Source organism: Orycteropus afer, unplaced genomic scaffold, assembly GCF_000298275.1.
Source record: "Orycteropus afer afer isolate SDZICR_OR568_19922 unplaced genomic scaffold, OryAfe1.0 scaffold00170, whole genome shotgun sequence".
Taxonomy (NCBI): Eukaryota; Metazoa; Chordata; class Mammalia; order Tubulidentata; family Orycteropodidae; genus Orycteropus; species Orycteropus afer.
The window spans coordinates 606482-624024 of NW_006921757.1; the positions used below are offsets into that span (position 1 = coordinate 606482).

At 55.1% G+C, this 17543-nt stretch overlaps 1 protein-coding gene across 1 annotated transcript in view; it reads right to left on the reverse strand.

Annotated features, from left to right (window-relative positions):
- Positions 1–7217: 7217 nt before the first annotated feature.
- The window catches only part of SND1 (staphylococcal nuclease and tudor domain containing 1), a 573924-nt gene continuing 563598 nt past the window's right edge, over positions 7218–17543 (reverse strand). Inside the window, exons 18-24 of the mRNA XM_007946735.2 lie at positions 16158–16299; positions 13017–13140; positions 12104–12173; positions 10794–10907; positions 9070–9273; positions 7368–7412; positions 7218–7283 (exon numbers count right to left, since the gene is read on the reverse strand). Coding sequence (XP_007944926.1) covers positions 7218–7283; positions 7368–7412; positions 9070–9273; positions 10794–10907; positions 12104–12173; positions 13017–13140; positions 16158–16299 — 765 coding nt within the window. The remainder of the gene's footprint in view (positions 7284–7367; positions 7413–9069; positions 9274–10793; positions 10908–12103; positions 12174–13016; positions 13141–16157; positions 16300–17543) is intronic.

Sequence of the window (17543 nt, forward strand, 5' to 3'; positions counted from 1 at the left end):
AACAACAACAACAACAACATAAGAATGTCCATATAAATAGAACTAAAAGAGAGCCAAGTTATGATCATGTCTTAGCGGGGACACTTATCTAAGTTGGCATAACATACTACACTAAAACATTGTCCTACATCCCAACTGAGGTTTTACAAGCTTGCAAGTGGCCATCTAGATGCAAAAATTGGTCTCTCCTCATCTGGAGCAAAGAAGAGTAAAGAAGACCAAAGACACATGGAAACAATTAGTCCAAGGGACTAGTGGACTATGTGAACCTCAGCCTACATGACCCTGAGACCAGAACTACATGCTGCCAGGCTACCACTGTCAACCACTTGGAAAGGGATCAGTGCAGGAGATCTTGGATAGAGTGGGAGAAAAACGTGAGACAAAACTCAAAATCATAAAAAATACTAGCCTTACTGGTCTGATAGAGACTGGTAAAACCCCAAAGACTATGGGCCCTAGTCACCCTTTGGGCCTGGAATTGAACTCCTTCTAACATCTTCTAGCCAAACAATGTTGTTGTTATGTGTCGTCGAGTCAGCCCTGACTCATAGCGACCCCTCCTTGGGTTTCCGAGGCAGTATCACTATGGAAGTAGGATTGCCCAACCTTCCTTCCGAGAGCCAAACAATAGACAGGCATATAAAGTGAACAATTACACCAGGCAGGTGCACTCCTTAGAGCAATCAACCATGGGACACCAGAAGGGAGCATTTGCACAGAGAGATAGCTCAGTGGGCTATCTCAGTGGGAATGTATAGGAAAGGACACAGGGAAGAGGTGGGAAGGAAGGAAGTGGGAAGAGAGCTGTTACTTTATGGGGACTGCAATCAATGTCATGAAATAAAATGTGTCAGAAATGCTGTACAGAAAATGAGTTTGCTCTATAAACTTTCACCCAAATCACAATAAAAAGAGAAGAAGCTAGCATCACCAAGAACAGCCCAAACTATCATGACAAATGAGGTTCTGCTTAGTGGGGTGGGATCACCAAGGAGCCTTCTGTGAGGTTGATGTTCTGTGTCTTGATCTGAATGGTGGTCTCATAGGAGTTGTTAGGTATTGTTGAGTTGGCTCCAACTCATAGCAGCCTTCTGTACAACAGAACGAAACACTGCCTGGTCCTGCACCATCCTCACAATCACTGCCATCCTCGGGCCCATTCTTGCAACCACTGTGTCAATTCATCTCATGGAGGTTCTTCTCCTTCTTTGCTGACTCTCTACTTTACCCAGCACAATATCATTCTCCAGGGACTGGTCCCTTCTGACAACCTGACCAAAGTATGACAAAGTCTGTCCATTCTTGCTTCTAAGGACCATTCCGGCTGTACTTCCTCCGAGAGAGATTTATTTGTTCTTTTGGCAGTCCATGATACCTTCGATATTCTTTACCAACACCACAATTCAAAGGCATCAATTCTCTTTGGTTTTCCTTATTCACTGTCTAGCTCTCATATGCATATGAAGCTATTGAAAATACCATGGCTTGGGTCAGGCGCACCTTAGTCTTCAAAAGAAATCTTTTGTAGCATATTCATCTAGTGCAATACATCATTTGATTTCTTGACTGCTGCTTCCATAGGCGTTGATTGTGGATCCAAGTAAAATGCAATCCTTGATGTCAATCTTTTCTCTATTTATTTTGATGTTGCTTAATGGTCCAGTTATGAGGATTTTTATTTTATACTGAGGTGCAATCCATACTGAAAGCTGTAGTCTTTGATCTTCATAATCAAGTTTTCATTTTCAGCAAGCAAGGTTGTGTCATGTGCATATCTTAGCTTGTTAATGAGCCTTTCTCCAATCCTGATGCTGCATTCTTCTACATAGGTTTAAGGAAAACAAACCCAAAACCAAAAAACTCCCTGCCATCGAGTTGTATCTGACTCATAGCGACCCCTCTTGGGTTTCCAAGGTGATATTTCTACAAAAGTAGATTGCCAAGTCTTCCTTCTGAGGAGTGGCTGGTGGTCTTGAACTGCGAGCCTTCTGGTTAGCAGTCAAGTTCCTTAGGCACTACATCACCAGAGCTCCCAGAGCAGGAGCTCAGTAGATACTAAATGCCTGAGTGTCGAGGCAGACCCAATCCTGTCCTAAGGAAACAAGCAATGCTTCAGGAGCTGGCTAAGCTGTGACTACCCAAGAGTCACAGATGGTGGCTGCAAGGGGCCTGCTCATGGGCGGCTCTGGACCAGTGGCTGGCAAGGTTGCCTTCTGGATCTAGGCAAGGGCACCCTAACCCCCCTCAACTGATTCCAGTCTCAGTCCACCCGAGATCCTTGATGGCCAGGCCAACTGAGATGGACACCCGCCAAGGTGAAAGCCAAGAGAAACACAAGAAATCATGGGCCTGGGGCCAGGAGACCTTGCTTTCTATTCCTGGTCCTGCCATTAATAAGCTAGGTGACCTTGGGCCAGTCACTGTGTCCCTTTCCTCAGCTTGTAGAATGAGTTTGGACAGTGACAACTGTTTCTTGGACCTGTGAGCTCATTGGGATTACCTAGGGGGCTTGCTCTAAGTGCAGATTCCCAGGCACCACCCTGGATATGCTGAGGGAGTTGGTTTGGAGAGGGACCTAGATATATTACATTTGCCTGCTAACAATAATAATAAACCCCTCAGAAATGCCTGGTATGGTTAAAAAATTAAACAGAATCACAATACAAAGCAGCCATCCCTACCCCTAGTTGTGCTACCTACGAGAATTACATTTAGTCATCTGTTACAGATCGTCAGTGGTTACCAACTTATTACTAAATAATAGGCTAATTCTTGTTTTTATCAACTTCCAACATCACCCATTGTTTTCCTGCCATGATAGATGAGGACTTAGCTCACTGCCACCCCCCACCCTGCACCCCATGCTGATACAGTTCCGGCACTATTTTTGGAAGCTGCATTTAACAAGCACCCCAGGTGATTCTGATGTAGCTTTGTGTGCCTAGTGTACTTAAGGGAAGCATTGGCCCGGTGACACTTGTGGGGAGAGACACTGAAGTCCCCTCACACCATCTCTTCAGCCCCTGCTTGGCTTCTAGGACTTGACAGACCCTTTCCCTGCCTCCAGGAGCTCTGGAAGGCTGGACACGGGAGCTACATTGGTACCACACTGGTTTTGGTTGATGTGGGTGGCACTGCCTGTCACCTTGTACCCTAGCTCTTTGTCTCCCCGTCCCCTAGTTGCACCCACTGAGCCATGATGCTGAGCAGCTCTCTCCTTAGGGACCAGCGTGCCTGCTCTGGCTTCATCGAACACAGGCTGTTTAGCACCTGACTACTTTCTCACAGCCAAGCGGTGGTGCGTTTGTGCAACGGAGCATGCAGAAACAAGATGCGCCAACTGAAGTTGCTTTTAACAGCAGGGAGGCGTCTCAGCTCTACGCTGGGTGGGAGGAGTCAGGCACACAAGGACACACCCACTGTGTGAGCCCATTTATGTAAAAATCAAGAGCCAGCAACACACACAGACCTGGCAACACACATCCACTGTGTGAGCCCACTCCTGTGAAGTTCAGAACCAGGCAAAATGAATCTACTGTTACCACAGTCAAGAAAGGGGTTACCTTTTGGAGGTGACAGAGACTGGGGCGGGACTGATGAGATGTCGGTGAAATCTGGCTGCAGCCACAGGAGCACCTTCACTCTTTGAAAATGGGGGCTGTACCCTTATGATTAAGTGCACTTTTCAGGATATATCTTTACAAATGTTACAAAAAACCCAGGCAAGGGGAAAACACAAGCTGCTCTCCTCCTTTAGTTCCCCATAAATGAAACCCCCTGGGTGGGCCCAGGCAGGCAGGAAGCCTGCCCTGGTTTGAGTGACACTGTGGAGGGGCCCAGACGGCTGATCCTGCTGGGCCTGAGGCAGCGCAGAGCGCCAGCCTGGCACCACGCAGAGCGAAGCGGCCTGCTGGGTCAAGGAAGTGGCTGGAAACAAGGCCCAAGCATGCTCCCTGGGAAGGCAGAAGGATACGAAGCCACCAAGACTCCTGTGCCAACTTCCCCACCTGCTAGCAGCCAAGCTGTCTGGGGGAGGGTGGCTGTGGACCCCCAGCCCGCCTCCCCAGGCTGCTGGCCAACCCAGTGTAAATATTATTACACTCCTACGCAACTGAAGGGCGTTAATTATGAAAACACACGCCACCCAGGGCAGCACACTGTAATTAGGTTCAAATTAAATTAGCATCCTGTTGTAATTAGGACATCAATAACCACTCTGGAGGCACCAGTTCTCTAGCCCCTCCCCACTGCTTCCCAAAATGGGCTGATGCAAGAGAAGGGGTCCAGCGCCTCTCTCCCCAGGACATGGAAATAATCGAACCAATAAATAAAGTGGAGGCAGCCATGCGTGGGCCCTCCCTCTACTGCCCTCGTTCCCCTACTGGTCCTGTGCATAGACGGGGCGAGGAGGCGAGGGTCACTGGGGAGGATCCTTGGGCTTCAGCATGTCCCTACTAGCCCTCCAAAACCCCTGGGCTCTGTTGTACCAGTCCCCCAAACCTTGGTCCAACGCTTGGCCTGAGTAGCCATGATGTTCTCCCATCATCTGTTAGCCCCAACTCACCCCTTCTGCGGGGAGTCTTCCCCGCCAGGAAGGCCAGGGTCTTTACCCCTTGTTATGGATCTTACAGCCATCTACTCTCTGCCTTCCTCCTAGACCACGTATCTGCGAGCAGAGCCTAGAGTGGGGACCTTGGCCCTGGCTGGCCCAACACTGCTCAGTTCCATCTGGGTGGATGGATGATAGATGGTGAAGAGGTTGGTGATCACCTGGGAAGGTAGATGGGAAGCAGAGCCCAGGAGCACGTTTTACAAATCCAAGCTCTTTGCAGAGCTGTTCTCTGTGCTACTTACAGGCCTGTGCAACTGCCTGGGCCGACCAGCCTCAGCTATGGGTAACAATGTGTCACTCTGTCTGCTCACAAGTGTGTGAGTGCCTCCTCTAATCTTGTACTTTGGTGCCTCGCCCAGTCCCAGCCCTGCCAGGGACAAAGCTCAGGAATAGAACAGAGGTGGCCGAGACAAGAACACTATGGCGGGGCCGAAACAGACAAGGAGAGGCAGCGCCTCCTGCCTCAGTGAATGCTCTGACCTTTGTCTAAACCAGCTTTGGAAGAGAAAGAAAAGAAGAAGTGGGAAGGTTCAAGCACAATTTCAATTGGAGAATGAAGGAGGGTTTATCCTTGGGCACAGATGTAACCAAGGCAACTGGTAAGACAGTGAGATGATTTCAGACCCTTTAACAAAGGAATGGGCTGGCATCTTGCCCCTCTGCCAACTGTGCACACCGTGAGTGCATGCCGACCGGCCTCCTGGCCTGACCAGCAGCACTGTGGAGTGGGAGAAACGAGTGAGACAGTGTCCTTCTCCACGTTGGCCTTCAGAATGGGTAAAAATAAGCCCAGGCCCTGGTGGTGTGTGGGTCTGCCCGCTGGGGAGAGCGGGTGGACTCCCGTGGATCTGCACCCCACTCAGTGCTCGTCCCTCAGGTGTTGTAGAGTCCTGGCAAGCAGGTCACTGGGCCCTAAGGGGTCTGACTCCAGAAGCATTAAGCACTTGCCCCCAACTCAGCGTTTCTCCCTCACTCTTGCGCTCCCCCTAACGAGCCACGCTGGGCACAGGAAGCATCCATCTTGCCATGTTTAAAGGCAGCTTCCTGCTGGAATGCCATGGAAACCCTGGGCCACAGCAAGTGTGGGAGCAGACGTGCCAGGGGCCCAGAACCTCTGGCTTCAGAAAGCGAGCCGGCTGGCCAGCCTCGTCATCTCCCTGGGCAGCCTGAGCCCTGCTACAGGCCAGGAAGCAGCAGAACATGGGGCGGTGTGGGGGTGTCGGCAGGGAGACGGGCCACTCCATCTCAGCAGAGAACATGTCTGGGAAGGGCAGAGCCACACAGATGCTGCCATGTGGACGAACCAGGGCTTGGGAACAGGACACACCTGCATCCTGCTGCCAGCCCCAGAAGTATAATGGGCTCCTCCTCACACCCCACCTTGCTGTTCTGGGGGTCCTTCCCCTTCCCCATGGGCTACAAGTAGCTTGGGGGCCAGCTCGACCTTGGGGACACTGGATACATGTAAAGTCAGATGAGTAAGGGGGACCTGGACAGGCCTCCATCAGCTGGGGGCCCACGCCACCTCTGAGCACCTTGCCTCCCAGCTCCTCTCATTCACTCTATGAGGCCTGCCCAGCCTCTGTGCTTATTCCTGTGTGGCAGGAAGTACAGACATCACAAATTTCCCAAGAGATTCCCTTGGGATCCTGGTGGGGCTCTGGCCCCACTGATAAAGATCTGGGCTTGCCGAAGCACTTGGGGTCCCTGCCTGGTCTGGCGAGGCCATGCCTGGCCTTGCATGCTGTGTACACATGTGTGTCCAGGGCACTGCAGCCTAGTTGCTTCAAACCTCTAGGTCCCTGAGGGCAGCCACACGTGATGCTTCCTGACTCATGAGTCAGATTTCCAGCTGCTGCATGACGGGTCTGGTGCCCAGTGACGCCCACCAGACCAGCAATGCTCACCAGGCCAGAAGTCACTTAGAAGTCTGAGGTGCTGCTCGATTTCCCTACAACTGGCAATATTTTTAGGGGACATGGCTGGACATGTGGACGACTACCTAGGGCATGCTCTGTGCCCAGGTCCCCTCCCAGCTGGGGCTGCAGTGATCCAAAGCACCGGATGCCACTGTGACCAGTAAGGGCTGCAGACAGCATGGACTATTTTATTGGGCCTCGAAAGCTTTCAATACAGAATGGAGGAGGGCTGTGAGGAAGCAGGTTGGAGATGCTGGCCTTTGAGAATGGCCATGTCAGAGAAAACACATCCATCAACAGGCGGACAGAGCGCTGGTGCAGAGGGCAGTCTGGGGCTGGGGGTGCCCATGGGCAGCTGTCCAGGCTGTTGGGGGTATCCTTCCACTGTCACTCTCCGTGTTGCTTCCTGATTGGAGGACGATTTAGAAAACCACACACTCCTAATAAAAACACAAAGCCAGCTGGGAGAGACGGGAGGGCAGTGCCTGTCACCTGAGGACAAGGCCCTGCCCCAAGAAGCCTCAGCTGCCCACCTCCTGCCCAGACTCCGCTGACGAGACACTTCCATACACTGAAGCAAAACTGGACCCAATCTATGTCCCCTGTCTGGGTTCCGGAGCTGAGAGCCCTCCCAGCAGAGGGAGAGGCGTTGGCGTGAGCGGTGCTGGGGCCAGACTCGATTCTTAGCGGCTGTAGCCAAACTCGTCTGCATCGTCGGCTCGGAAGTCCCCGTAGCGCCACAGGTTCAGCTGCAAGAGACAACAGGAGAAAGTCTGCAGGCGCCCCGAGCCCCGGCTCTCAGCACCCTCCGGGCTTCGCAGGCCACAACTCACCCTGGCACTCTTAGCTGACTCCTGGGCGTTTAGGTACTCTGTGATCTGGAGAGACAAGAGGAGAAAGGCTGGGGTCAGGCCAGGGTCCCATCACGCCTCTACACAAAACCCCACGGGGGACCTCCGAGTTCTCTCAGGAAGATCCAAAGGGCACAGCTGTATGGTGTCCTTGGCAGCTGTTCCATATCCCTCACCCCACCCAACTGGCCCACCCCTCAGATTTGTGATAAGTGTCACCTTCTCATGAGGTCTCAAATGACCCCATTTAGAATCATACCCTGCGCCCCACCCCATTCACTTTACTCTGCTTCTGTTTTTTTTTTTTCGTTGTATTTTTCACCTTCCAGCGTTCGATTCAGTTTCCCTACTTATTAATCTTTATGGTTTGTCTCCTCATACTCGAATGGAAGTGCTACTGGGCAAGGATGTATGTTCCTTCTGCTCCCTAATATACAGCAGGCCCTCGGCAAACATCTGGTCAAAGAAAGAATGAACGAATGGATGAACAAAGCGTAGATGTGTATCTCAGAGACTGGGGTGAAAAGAATTTTCTAGACTCCAGAGGCATTAACAGACAGCTTGCTATGTGTTGCTGCTTGCCATTGAGTCCATTCCAACCCACAGCAACCCCAGCTGACAGAACAGAACTACCCCACGGGGTTTCCTAGGCTGTAATTTTTATGGGAGCAGATAGCCACATCTTTCTCCTGTGGAGTGGCTGGGTGGATTTGAACCATCAACTTTTTGGTTAGCAGCCAAGCACTTAACCACTACGCCACGAGGACCCCTCATGTGGGACACTAGATTTCCCATTCTGTAGGGAACTTCAGCTAACCCACTGGAAGCAATGAGGAAATGCGGGCCCCCATGGGGAAGACTAGGAAAGAGAACAGACTCTGGTTTCCACAGCCTTCCCAGTCCCTGTCCTGGAGGTGTCTGGAGCTGGCCACTCCCTACTGCCCTCGGCTCAGGATCTGCATAGGGAGATCACAGCTGTTTCTACAAGGGTGTCCCTCCAGGAGGCGGTCCTGTCCTGACAGCTGGAAGTAGGGTAGGTCCTCTCCTGCTGGGTGTGCATGGGGCTGGGCAAGAACGGTGGCTGGCACCTAGCACCCAGTCCTGAGGGTTAACAAGTGATCATGCCAGGCAGGTCATAGGGAGGGACCAGCTGTCCCAATGCTCCAACCAGTCCTGCAGGGTGGCAAGGCACACTGCACCCTCAGGCTTTGAAAGACGACTGCTTGAGGACAGACAGCTCCGGCCCCCATCCTAGGGTCTCTTCATATAGGCTGCAGGGGTCTTGGAGTGCTACCTCCTGGACACCTCTGGGTCTGGGTGGCACTGGATGCCAGGAGCTGGTTATGGACTTGGAGGTTTTGTGTTCCAGAAGAGGAGAGAACGGGACAGAGAGCAGGGCAGCCTCTGACCCTCTCCCGCTCACCCTGGCACAAGGGCCCAGCCCATCACTTGGGGGCACATGCAAAGGCAAACTTTCCGCCCGAGTTTGCAGCTGCATTCTCTGCCAAACCCGCAGCCAATTAATTTAGGATGTAATTAGCTTTTTTTTTTTTAAAACCCCATCAAACCCAAATCCATTATCTTTCCCCAGCAGGCATGGCAGGATGGTGGGCTCCTGCCCCCTCACTGCTCCTGTGTGGTCCCCAGGCCCCATGAGTGATGGGGCCATCCTCACACCACATACCACTTTCTGGAACTGCTTCTCCTTGCGCACCTCCACCATTACGAGCCCCTCCTTCACCAAGCCCAGCCCCACATCGCCCTTGGAGTCAGCAAATTGCAGGGTGACGTGGGGGCAGCCGGCACTCAGGTGCTCCACGTTGAGCAGACACTGGGTGTTCTGGATGTCCCGGACCACGCTGTCCACGGCGTCTGTGCGGGCGTCCTCCTGGAGCAGGGACGCACCAGGTGAGCGGGCAGGGCTAAGCACGAGCTGGAGAGCCACAGTCTGGGCTCAGCAGGGCCACCACCTCCCGCCCCTTCGGAGCCTTAACTAGAGTAGGAAACATCCCCTTTCCCCTTCTCTCCCTGCCCCCACACCCCAGCCCCAGCCGCACACGGACCTGTCCTTCTCTCCTACCCACCTGCCTGAGTTTCTGAGAAGCGCGGCCTTTCCCCTCCAGAACCACTCTCCTGCGTGCTGGGCCAGCCCCCATCACCTCCCCTTGGTGGAGTCTGGCCCAGCAGGTCCCGTCGGCCCCAGTTCTCGGTCTCCACTGGCACTGTTGGCTCAGGCTCTTCAAGTGTGGGTCCCCCCACCCTCACAGACCTCCCCTTGGTCTACTGGTGATACTTGCCCTCAGCATCTTCTGTTTTTCGTCTTCCCTTCAGCAAATTTTGTGAAAAGGTAGAAACTACCGTCTGGTGCCACTGCCTGCCTTACCACTGCTTCTTAGTACCTTTATCAGGGTCAGCTCCACCACACTGGTCAACTGGCTCTGACCTCAATGTTGAAGCCAAGGGTGTCACCCTGAGCCTTACCTGCCTGGCCTCCCTTTCTGGAAACCAGAACGTCTGTGAGTCGTTGCTACCTGGTTGCAAGCTTTGCCTTGGCTCATCTCCTCAGGTCACCGGGTGTGTTAGCACCTCCCAAGATCTATCTTCTCCCACCACATCTTCCACATCCTGCCTCTGGGCCACCTCGGCTGCTCAAATCCATGATTCTAGGTCTTTTCCTGCTTCCAAGTGGACAATAAGCCACTCGGGACCCTGAGCCTGCTCCTCCTTTTTCTCTCATCTTGGCCAACAGCCATACACTGACCTAGTCACACTCCTAAGAAATCCAGCAGCATCTTGGATCCCTCCTCTGCACACCCATCCCCTGATATTCCCATGGTGTCTAAGTCCTGTTCCCTCTTGCCCTACCCCCACTCAGATGGCCCTGGTCTGGCCACCATTGAGTCTAGCCTGGACTGTTGAGATGGTTTCCCAGTCATTCCTTCCAGGCTCTCCTCTTTCATGATGCCACTAGAACCTTTCAGAAACCCATCTGACCATGTCATACCTCTGCTGAAAACCTGCCATCACTCCTTCTGTTCTTAGCCTAAGGAAAAAATTCCTTGCCAAGACAGATAAGGCCTTGGCACTCAGGCCCTGACCTACTTTCCCTTCTCATCTCCTGCCACTGCCTATAAGCCCCCAGGATCTAAGTGTGGTGGTGTGCCTTTTGTCCAGTGCACGGTGGCCTGCCAAGCCCACCCATTTCTCAGGAACTAGCTCTGGTGCTCTAAGGCCACCTTCTCTGTGTTGTCTTCCCTTAGTGTTCATGGTTCAAGCCCAGCCTCCCATCTCCTGAGCATTCGCCACTGTTCCCATCTTCTCCCGCCAACTGGTGAAGGCCTCACAGGGGTTGAATGTCAACAGACAGGCCCCCTTGGGGGCTGCTAGAAGGAAGACGTCTAGACTCACATCTTGGGGCACCTGGATGAAGGCAAAGGCGTACTCTGTGGCTTGAGCGGGTAGCACTCGTGTGCTGAAGGCAGGTGGCAAAGCTCCCAGGCGGGTGGACGGCAGGACTTCTCTCTGCAGAAGAAGTCCCAGGCAGATGGCAGCACACCCCCAAGACCCCTGGCTCTCATGGGACAGCGTTCTGTGGCCAGGCCTCTGGGGATCCTACCCCTGGGCCTCCCTGCTTGCCCCGAGACTCGGTTCCACTCAGCCACATGCACAAGCTCCTTAGTCAGCAAAGCTTTAGGAGAACGGTGCCTGTGTCTGCCACCCCCTCTCACCTGGGCCCAGTGCTGGCATACCTGGTGGCTGCCATTAAACAGTCATGGTGATAACTGACCTCCAACTACTCTTTCTACTTCCTTTCCCTTCCTTCTGGGATGTGGGTCCCTGACGACTTTCCTACAGGCCAGAGTGTGCTGCTCTAAGACACTGGCTGGGAGCACAGACCAAGGCTGCCCCTGGTTGTACCTGGGGAGTGGGGCTGCTCCTGGTTGTGCCTAGGGGGCGGGGCTGCCCCTGGTTGTGCCTAGGGGGTGGGGCTGCCCCTGGTTGTGCCTAGGGGGTGGGGCTGCCCCTGTGCATTCCCAGGTGAGACACTATGAGCACAGCCCCGCCCCGGCCCTGAGCTTTCTGCAAACAGAGCCACAATCCTAGTGAATGCAGAGAGCAGGAAGGTGGACAGCCCTAGGTATGCCTCAGGGCTAGCCTGGTCTCCTAACCACTGTGTACAGTGCTGCATCCACAGGAACTCCCTCAGGATGGTCACAGACTCCCAGGTCCAGCCTGAGACACTATCTCCCCAGGGGACCAGTCACTCTGCCCCCTGTGACTGTCCTTCCCAGTAGTCTGGGGTTTGGGATGTGCTGGGGACTGGCAGATAGGACAAACATCAGGTCTGGCATGAGGCCCAGAAGGATGGGGTGGAAAGGGCCTTCATGGGCTGTAGAGGCCCTGGGCCTAGTTCTGCAGAGAAGTGACACAGAAGGGGAGAAACGGTGACCACGGTTGTGCTGGGCACCCATTCTTATGGTCAGGACATGAGATGTGTCAGTGTTCTTCTGGCAGAGACCCCAGTTGTGCCCATAACTCCACACAAACAGTGGAGGGAGGCCCACATGCTCACCACTGTGCCAGGAAGGAAGCAGAGCTCAGAGGCACCTCAGAGAGAGCAAACAGACTGGCCTATGGCGCTACCGTGTTCAGTGGTCCCTGTAGCTATGTGGGCCCTCCTGTGCCCTTCTCCACCACCTCCAGGCCCCAACACTCACGTTGCCGTAATCAATGTAGAAGACGTGCACTTTTGCAGGGGACTCCACTTTCTCTACTCGGGCGCGGTACCTGCAACAGCATTGGGGGCTGAGCTCAGGTCCAGCCCGGAAGAGTCCGGTCTCCCTGGAGCCTTCGGGATGGCAGGGCAGGGCAGGGGCCCAGCATGTCCTTCCTGGGTTTAGGGTGAACACCACAGTGCCACAGAGGGCAGCTCCTGGGCCAGAAGGGCCCAGCCCGGGGGCACTGTGGCCACCCTCAGATGGGATCAGAGCATAGCTGGGGGCAGAGGGAGGGAGAGGGGGGAGTGGAGCAAATGACTGTGTCCTTGGGGCATAAAGCAACAAGACTAACGACTAGATTGATGTCTGCTGTTTAAACCCAGGGCACTCGACAGCAGCTGTGATTAGCCGCAGATCTGCCTGGGAGGCCACAGCAGGGAACACATTCAAGTCACTTGTCACCCTGGGAAGGCCCCACCCTTGGCAGATCAGACATGAGTGATCTTCTCTGGCCTGTGAGCACAGCTACTTGTGTCCCAGACAGGCGGGAGGTTAGGGCGGCTGGTCTGGACATACCAGGAACAGCTTCCGCCCTTGCCCCCTTTGTCCCCCCCCATGACATCATCTTTCCTTGGTGGGTGAGGGGTGCGTTGGGGAGCCCCAGGCAGTCAGGGCTCCCACCATGGAGGGATACCACTTCTGGACTGCAGGGGGCTCATGGGCCAGAGTGCAGGCCCCGGGTGGGCCGTGACAGCCAAGGGGGTCACTGACAACTGCCTGGTGGAAGGCAGACTGTGAAGACATCTGCCCTGGGACCTGGTGGGGAGCTCTGCAGGCCACAGTGCTGAGGACAGACCTGCTAGAACTACCTCCGCTTAGGACCCTCTGCCCTGCCTGGGTCCGGGTGGCTCACCACTCTCCGTCCACGAATTTGGCGATGCAGAACTCTCCCCTGCGGGGAGCGTAGGAACCCTCCACAGGGGGGTGGCTGGCGATGTCATTACGCATGTTCTCCATCAGCTTCTCCAGCTGGGTGCCTGCAGGGGAGGAGGTAGTGAGACTGGGGCCCTGTTCACGGTGCCTGGGGAGCAAGCAGGATGTAAAACCCCATAGGGTGCTGGCAGCACCGCCGCCTCCTGCCCACGTGGGGACATCCTGGTTTCTTCTCACCCATCCTTAGAAGCAGGCCTGGTGACTTGCTGACCCTCAAAGCCTTGCTCTCCCTGCCTGGCCAGGGTTGTGGAAGGCCCTGGAATGGGCGTGACTGTGATCATGGAGGGAGAAAAACGAGTGGACCCGCTCCAGCTGAGCCCAGTGAGCTTCTCAGCCCGCACCCCACTCCCACAAAGGCTACCGAGACGGTGATGGGCAGCAGGCACTCTTTCCAGAAGGAGAGGTGCAGAGAGGCTGGGGCAAGGAACGGGCCACAGGATCAGCCATATGACAGGTGGGGAGACTTTGGATACTCAAACTTGGCTGCTCTGACACTCGCCCTTGATATATCCTCTCCTCAGGTGGGTGTTCCCCTTCCCCACCTTGTCTTTTCCTCACGACTCTGGCCGGAGGTCAACACCCTTGCTGCTTGTGTTTGCTGCCAGGTCCGGCAACACCCCAGGTCCGCCCAGTTTTCCTCTGTACTGTATGCCTCCCACCCTCCCACCCCCCACCAACTTACTGGGCATCACACCCCTGCAGCAGCTCTAGTTCAGCATTAAACCCTTCTGTTCCCTCCCCTCTCAGACCCAGAAGGGTGGCTGTGCATGTGGGGTCAAGTCGGCGTTCCTTTCCATAGCTTTGGGGGCTAACGTCACCATGTACAAGGTGCATGCCACATCTGTGGTGGTCACACTAGACAGACAGCCTTACACGGTCCTCATCTGTGTTTATGTTCTGCCATCACACCAAGCTCCTCAGGGCACAAACCATTGCTCAGTGGGTCCTATTTATGCTCTCAAGGCCGAGAAGACACCCCGGTGCATCAGGGAGTGCATCACGCAGGGGCTTAGCCGCTCCATTGTGCTGGAAGTGAACTCTGCATATGCACATGTGGGGGTGTGTCCACACAGACCTCTATGTGGCCCTGTCTGGTAGCTGTGTGCTTCCCCTACTTAGATAGTCTTGGATAGTCTCCTTGGGGCATTTTCCTTGCCAACAGACAGTAGAATTCCAGGGACCGAGAAGCCTCTACACAGACACGCCCTTCCCTTACTTGGTCTCCTTTTCCTCTTCCCCTTCGCCAAGGGAACAGAAGCAGGACTTTGGCTTCTGTGAATGGGCAGAGCTCTCCAGGAGGGCCTTCCCCAAAGCCTGGCTGGTCATTTGCTGCTAAGGGAAAGGTTCTCACCCAAACCTTCCCAAAGGCAGGCTTTAAGAGAGGAGGGGACAGGATGAGAGATGCCTGGAGAGGTTTCAGAAGAGGGCGGCTGTGGCTGCCAAGGGCTACCTTCAGGACATGATGCAGCTGCTGAGGCCAGAGCTCTCTGGAGCCTACCACGCCTCCCCAGGTGGTGGCCAGGCAGCTCCTCACACCCTCCACCCTCTCCTGCAGTGTTCCAGGAGTATATGGTTCTCCTTGTAACCCTCTGTCTTTCCTCATTCTCTGCCTTGGAGACACTAATTTCCATGTCCTGGCTTCCCAGAGCTGCTAGGGAGAGCCGCCTGGGGTGCAGGGCAGTTAGCAGAAGACTTTGAGGTAAGAAACATGGGGTTCCTCCCTTTCAAAGGCTTTGAGCCCTGGAGCATTGCCCCGAGACAAAAGGCCTGTCCTATTCAAGTCAGGTCCTCCCCAACGGGCCCAGCAGCCAGGGGGATCCTGCCTAGGAGTCATTCTACCTCGGTAGCTCTTCTTTGAGCGACACTTTCCCCCAGCTCTGAGGGCTGTCCTGCCTGGCTTTTTGCTTAGGAGCAGATCTTGTTCCTGTGGAGAAGGCTACCACAGGACCCCTGCCCTGTCACACATCCCAGACCCAGGAGCTGGCCATCCTGGTTTCACTGCAAGGCAGGGGCTGATGCAGCTTTCACTAGTGACACAGGTGACCTCAAGAGACCTGGACCCTGAAGTCTCATCAGCTCTGTCCGCCCCTCCCAGGCAGAGCCAGAGCCAGAGCCAACCCAGGCCAGGAGCGGTCAGCTTTGCCCGGTGCAATGGCACTGTCACAAGAGCAGCTGCTGGGGAAGGGTCGTTAGCAGAGCAGTGGCTGGGAGGAGGCCGTCAATAGTCTGCAGCAGGCCTGGCAGGGGCAAGGGGCGGGCAGAGCTTCGTCCTGTCATCGTGGGGTGGCCCTGCGTGCCAGCAACATCTCTGGCCTCTCTTCCTTGCTTTGGCTCCTTGGACCCAGACGCCATTCTAAGAACATTTTCCTTTGTCTCTAACTTAATTGCTTCCCTGCCCAGGGTGGTCCTGAGAGGAGGGAGGTCAGGGTGCAGAGAGAGTAAAGGGGTGAGGTGGGGCCGAGGGGCCCGCAGTGCAGCTGCTGGGAGAGCCGTCTGCCCTCAGACGCCCACGGTCTCTGCCTGGGGGACCCTGGCCATGGAGGAAGGAGAACAGAGAGGAGAGGGTCCTTCGGAGAGACTGCCCGTGGGATGCACAGCCTGTTTCCATGGAAACTGGCCACCACCTGGGGCTGTGCTAACCTCCGGAGCAGGAGAAAGCCCAGCAGAGACAAGCCCAGGCTCTCCCTCCTCCCCCTGCTTCCCCAGGAAACGGAGGGGTGAGGGGCTGAGGGCTTCATGCTCCTGACCACACACAGACAATTCATTTGTGGCTTCCTAAGAGACTCGGAAGGCCGCAGATCCTTCTGCCCAGCCCAGCTGGGGTGTGTCTGGGAGCAAAAAAACTACCTCAGAGTTTCAAAGCCACCCCGGGAAAATCGGTTATCTCGCCAGGTCTCAAGACGACCCAACCAGCCGTGCCCACATGCCTCAGCCCCTCGGGGCTTGCTGCGGGTTCATAAATGCTCCCTGAGAGCAGGGAGCAGGGCAGTGGGGCCTGGGGGTAGGGGATAGAGCCTGGATGATCACCCATTGACCAGCCTGGGGGCTGGGCCGGCCTCACCTGTCTCCACGTCCTGAACGTAGAAGTGTAGGTCGTCCGTGATCTCTGTTACAAACACAGGCTTGTAGCTGGCCGAGCGCTCCTTCTCCTCCAGCACTGGTACCACCTCCTCCACGGGCTGCTCCTCGTAATGGGCCCAGACCTGCCGGTGGGAAAGGGGCTTTGAGTGTGGGGGTCAGGGCAGGGCCCTGAGCCCTCCTGCCTCTGGGGGTAGGCGGGTCTCTAAGGTTCTTTGGGTTCTCAATTCTGGCAGGCCAAGGAAGCAACCAGGGAGCCATTTAAAAATGTGGGCCCCTGGGCCACATTCCAGGCTCACTGAATTACAATCTCAGTTATCAGAGTCCCAGAGAAATAAAACAGAATCAGAAACAGGCCCCAGGTGCTGCTCATGCAAACCGGATGTGAGGCTGAGGCTGTGTCGGAGGGTCTTGCTTTGGGCTCCCCACCCCCTCCAGGGTCCTGGCTCCTGCTCGCCTGTCCCACACCACTCACACCCCACTGCCCAAGGCCACTGGCACTCTTGAAGTGCTCGGCAAGCGCCCGGCTGTCGGCTGTGGAGAGGAGGCGGGTCCTCCTCACGCCAAGAATGTCTCTCCTCAGCGGCTTTTCCCTCCCGTCCTCCTCACCTTGAGCGGGACCACTACTGCCTGCTGTCCCTGCCTCCCTCCCCCCAGCCCTCGGCTGTCAGGGCTGCAGCTCTCAGAAGCTGATTCAGGGTGACAGCTCGTCAAGTCCAATCCTGTGGCCAGGAGATTATCCAAGTGGTGAGGCATGTCAGAGCAGAGGCGGGAGGTGGCTCTCCAGCTGAGCAGACCACACGCGGGGCCCTACAGACCCAGCCCAGGAATGGGATGGCCATCGTGGTAGCCCAAGTTCATGTGCTTACTAGGTGGCAGGTGCCATTCGAACCCCCTCCACATGGCAATTCATTTAATCCTCACAACGCCCCTCGAGTAGGTGCTGTTCCTGTCAGCTGCCATCAGGTTGGCTCTGGCCCACGGTGGCCTTACGTACAACAAAGCCAAACGCCGCCTGGTCCCTCAGCTCCTTCATGATCACTGTGATGTTGGAGCCCACTGCTGTGTGACTACATCAGCCTGTCTCATGGCAGGTTTCTCTCACTTCCACTGACCCCTTACTAAATAAAGCCCAGGATGTATTAATACATACATATGTATTAGTACACACAGGGAGGTCTGGTAGCATAGTGCCAAAGGCACTTGACTGCTAACCAGGAGGCTGGTGGTTCAAACCCACCAGCCACTCCTCGGAAGGAAGGTAGGGCAATCTACTTCCGTAGTGATACTCCCTCAGAAACCCAAGGAGGGGTCGCTATGAGTCAGGGCCGACTCGACGGCACATAACAACAACAACAAACAATGTATT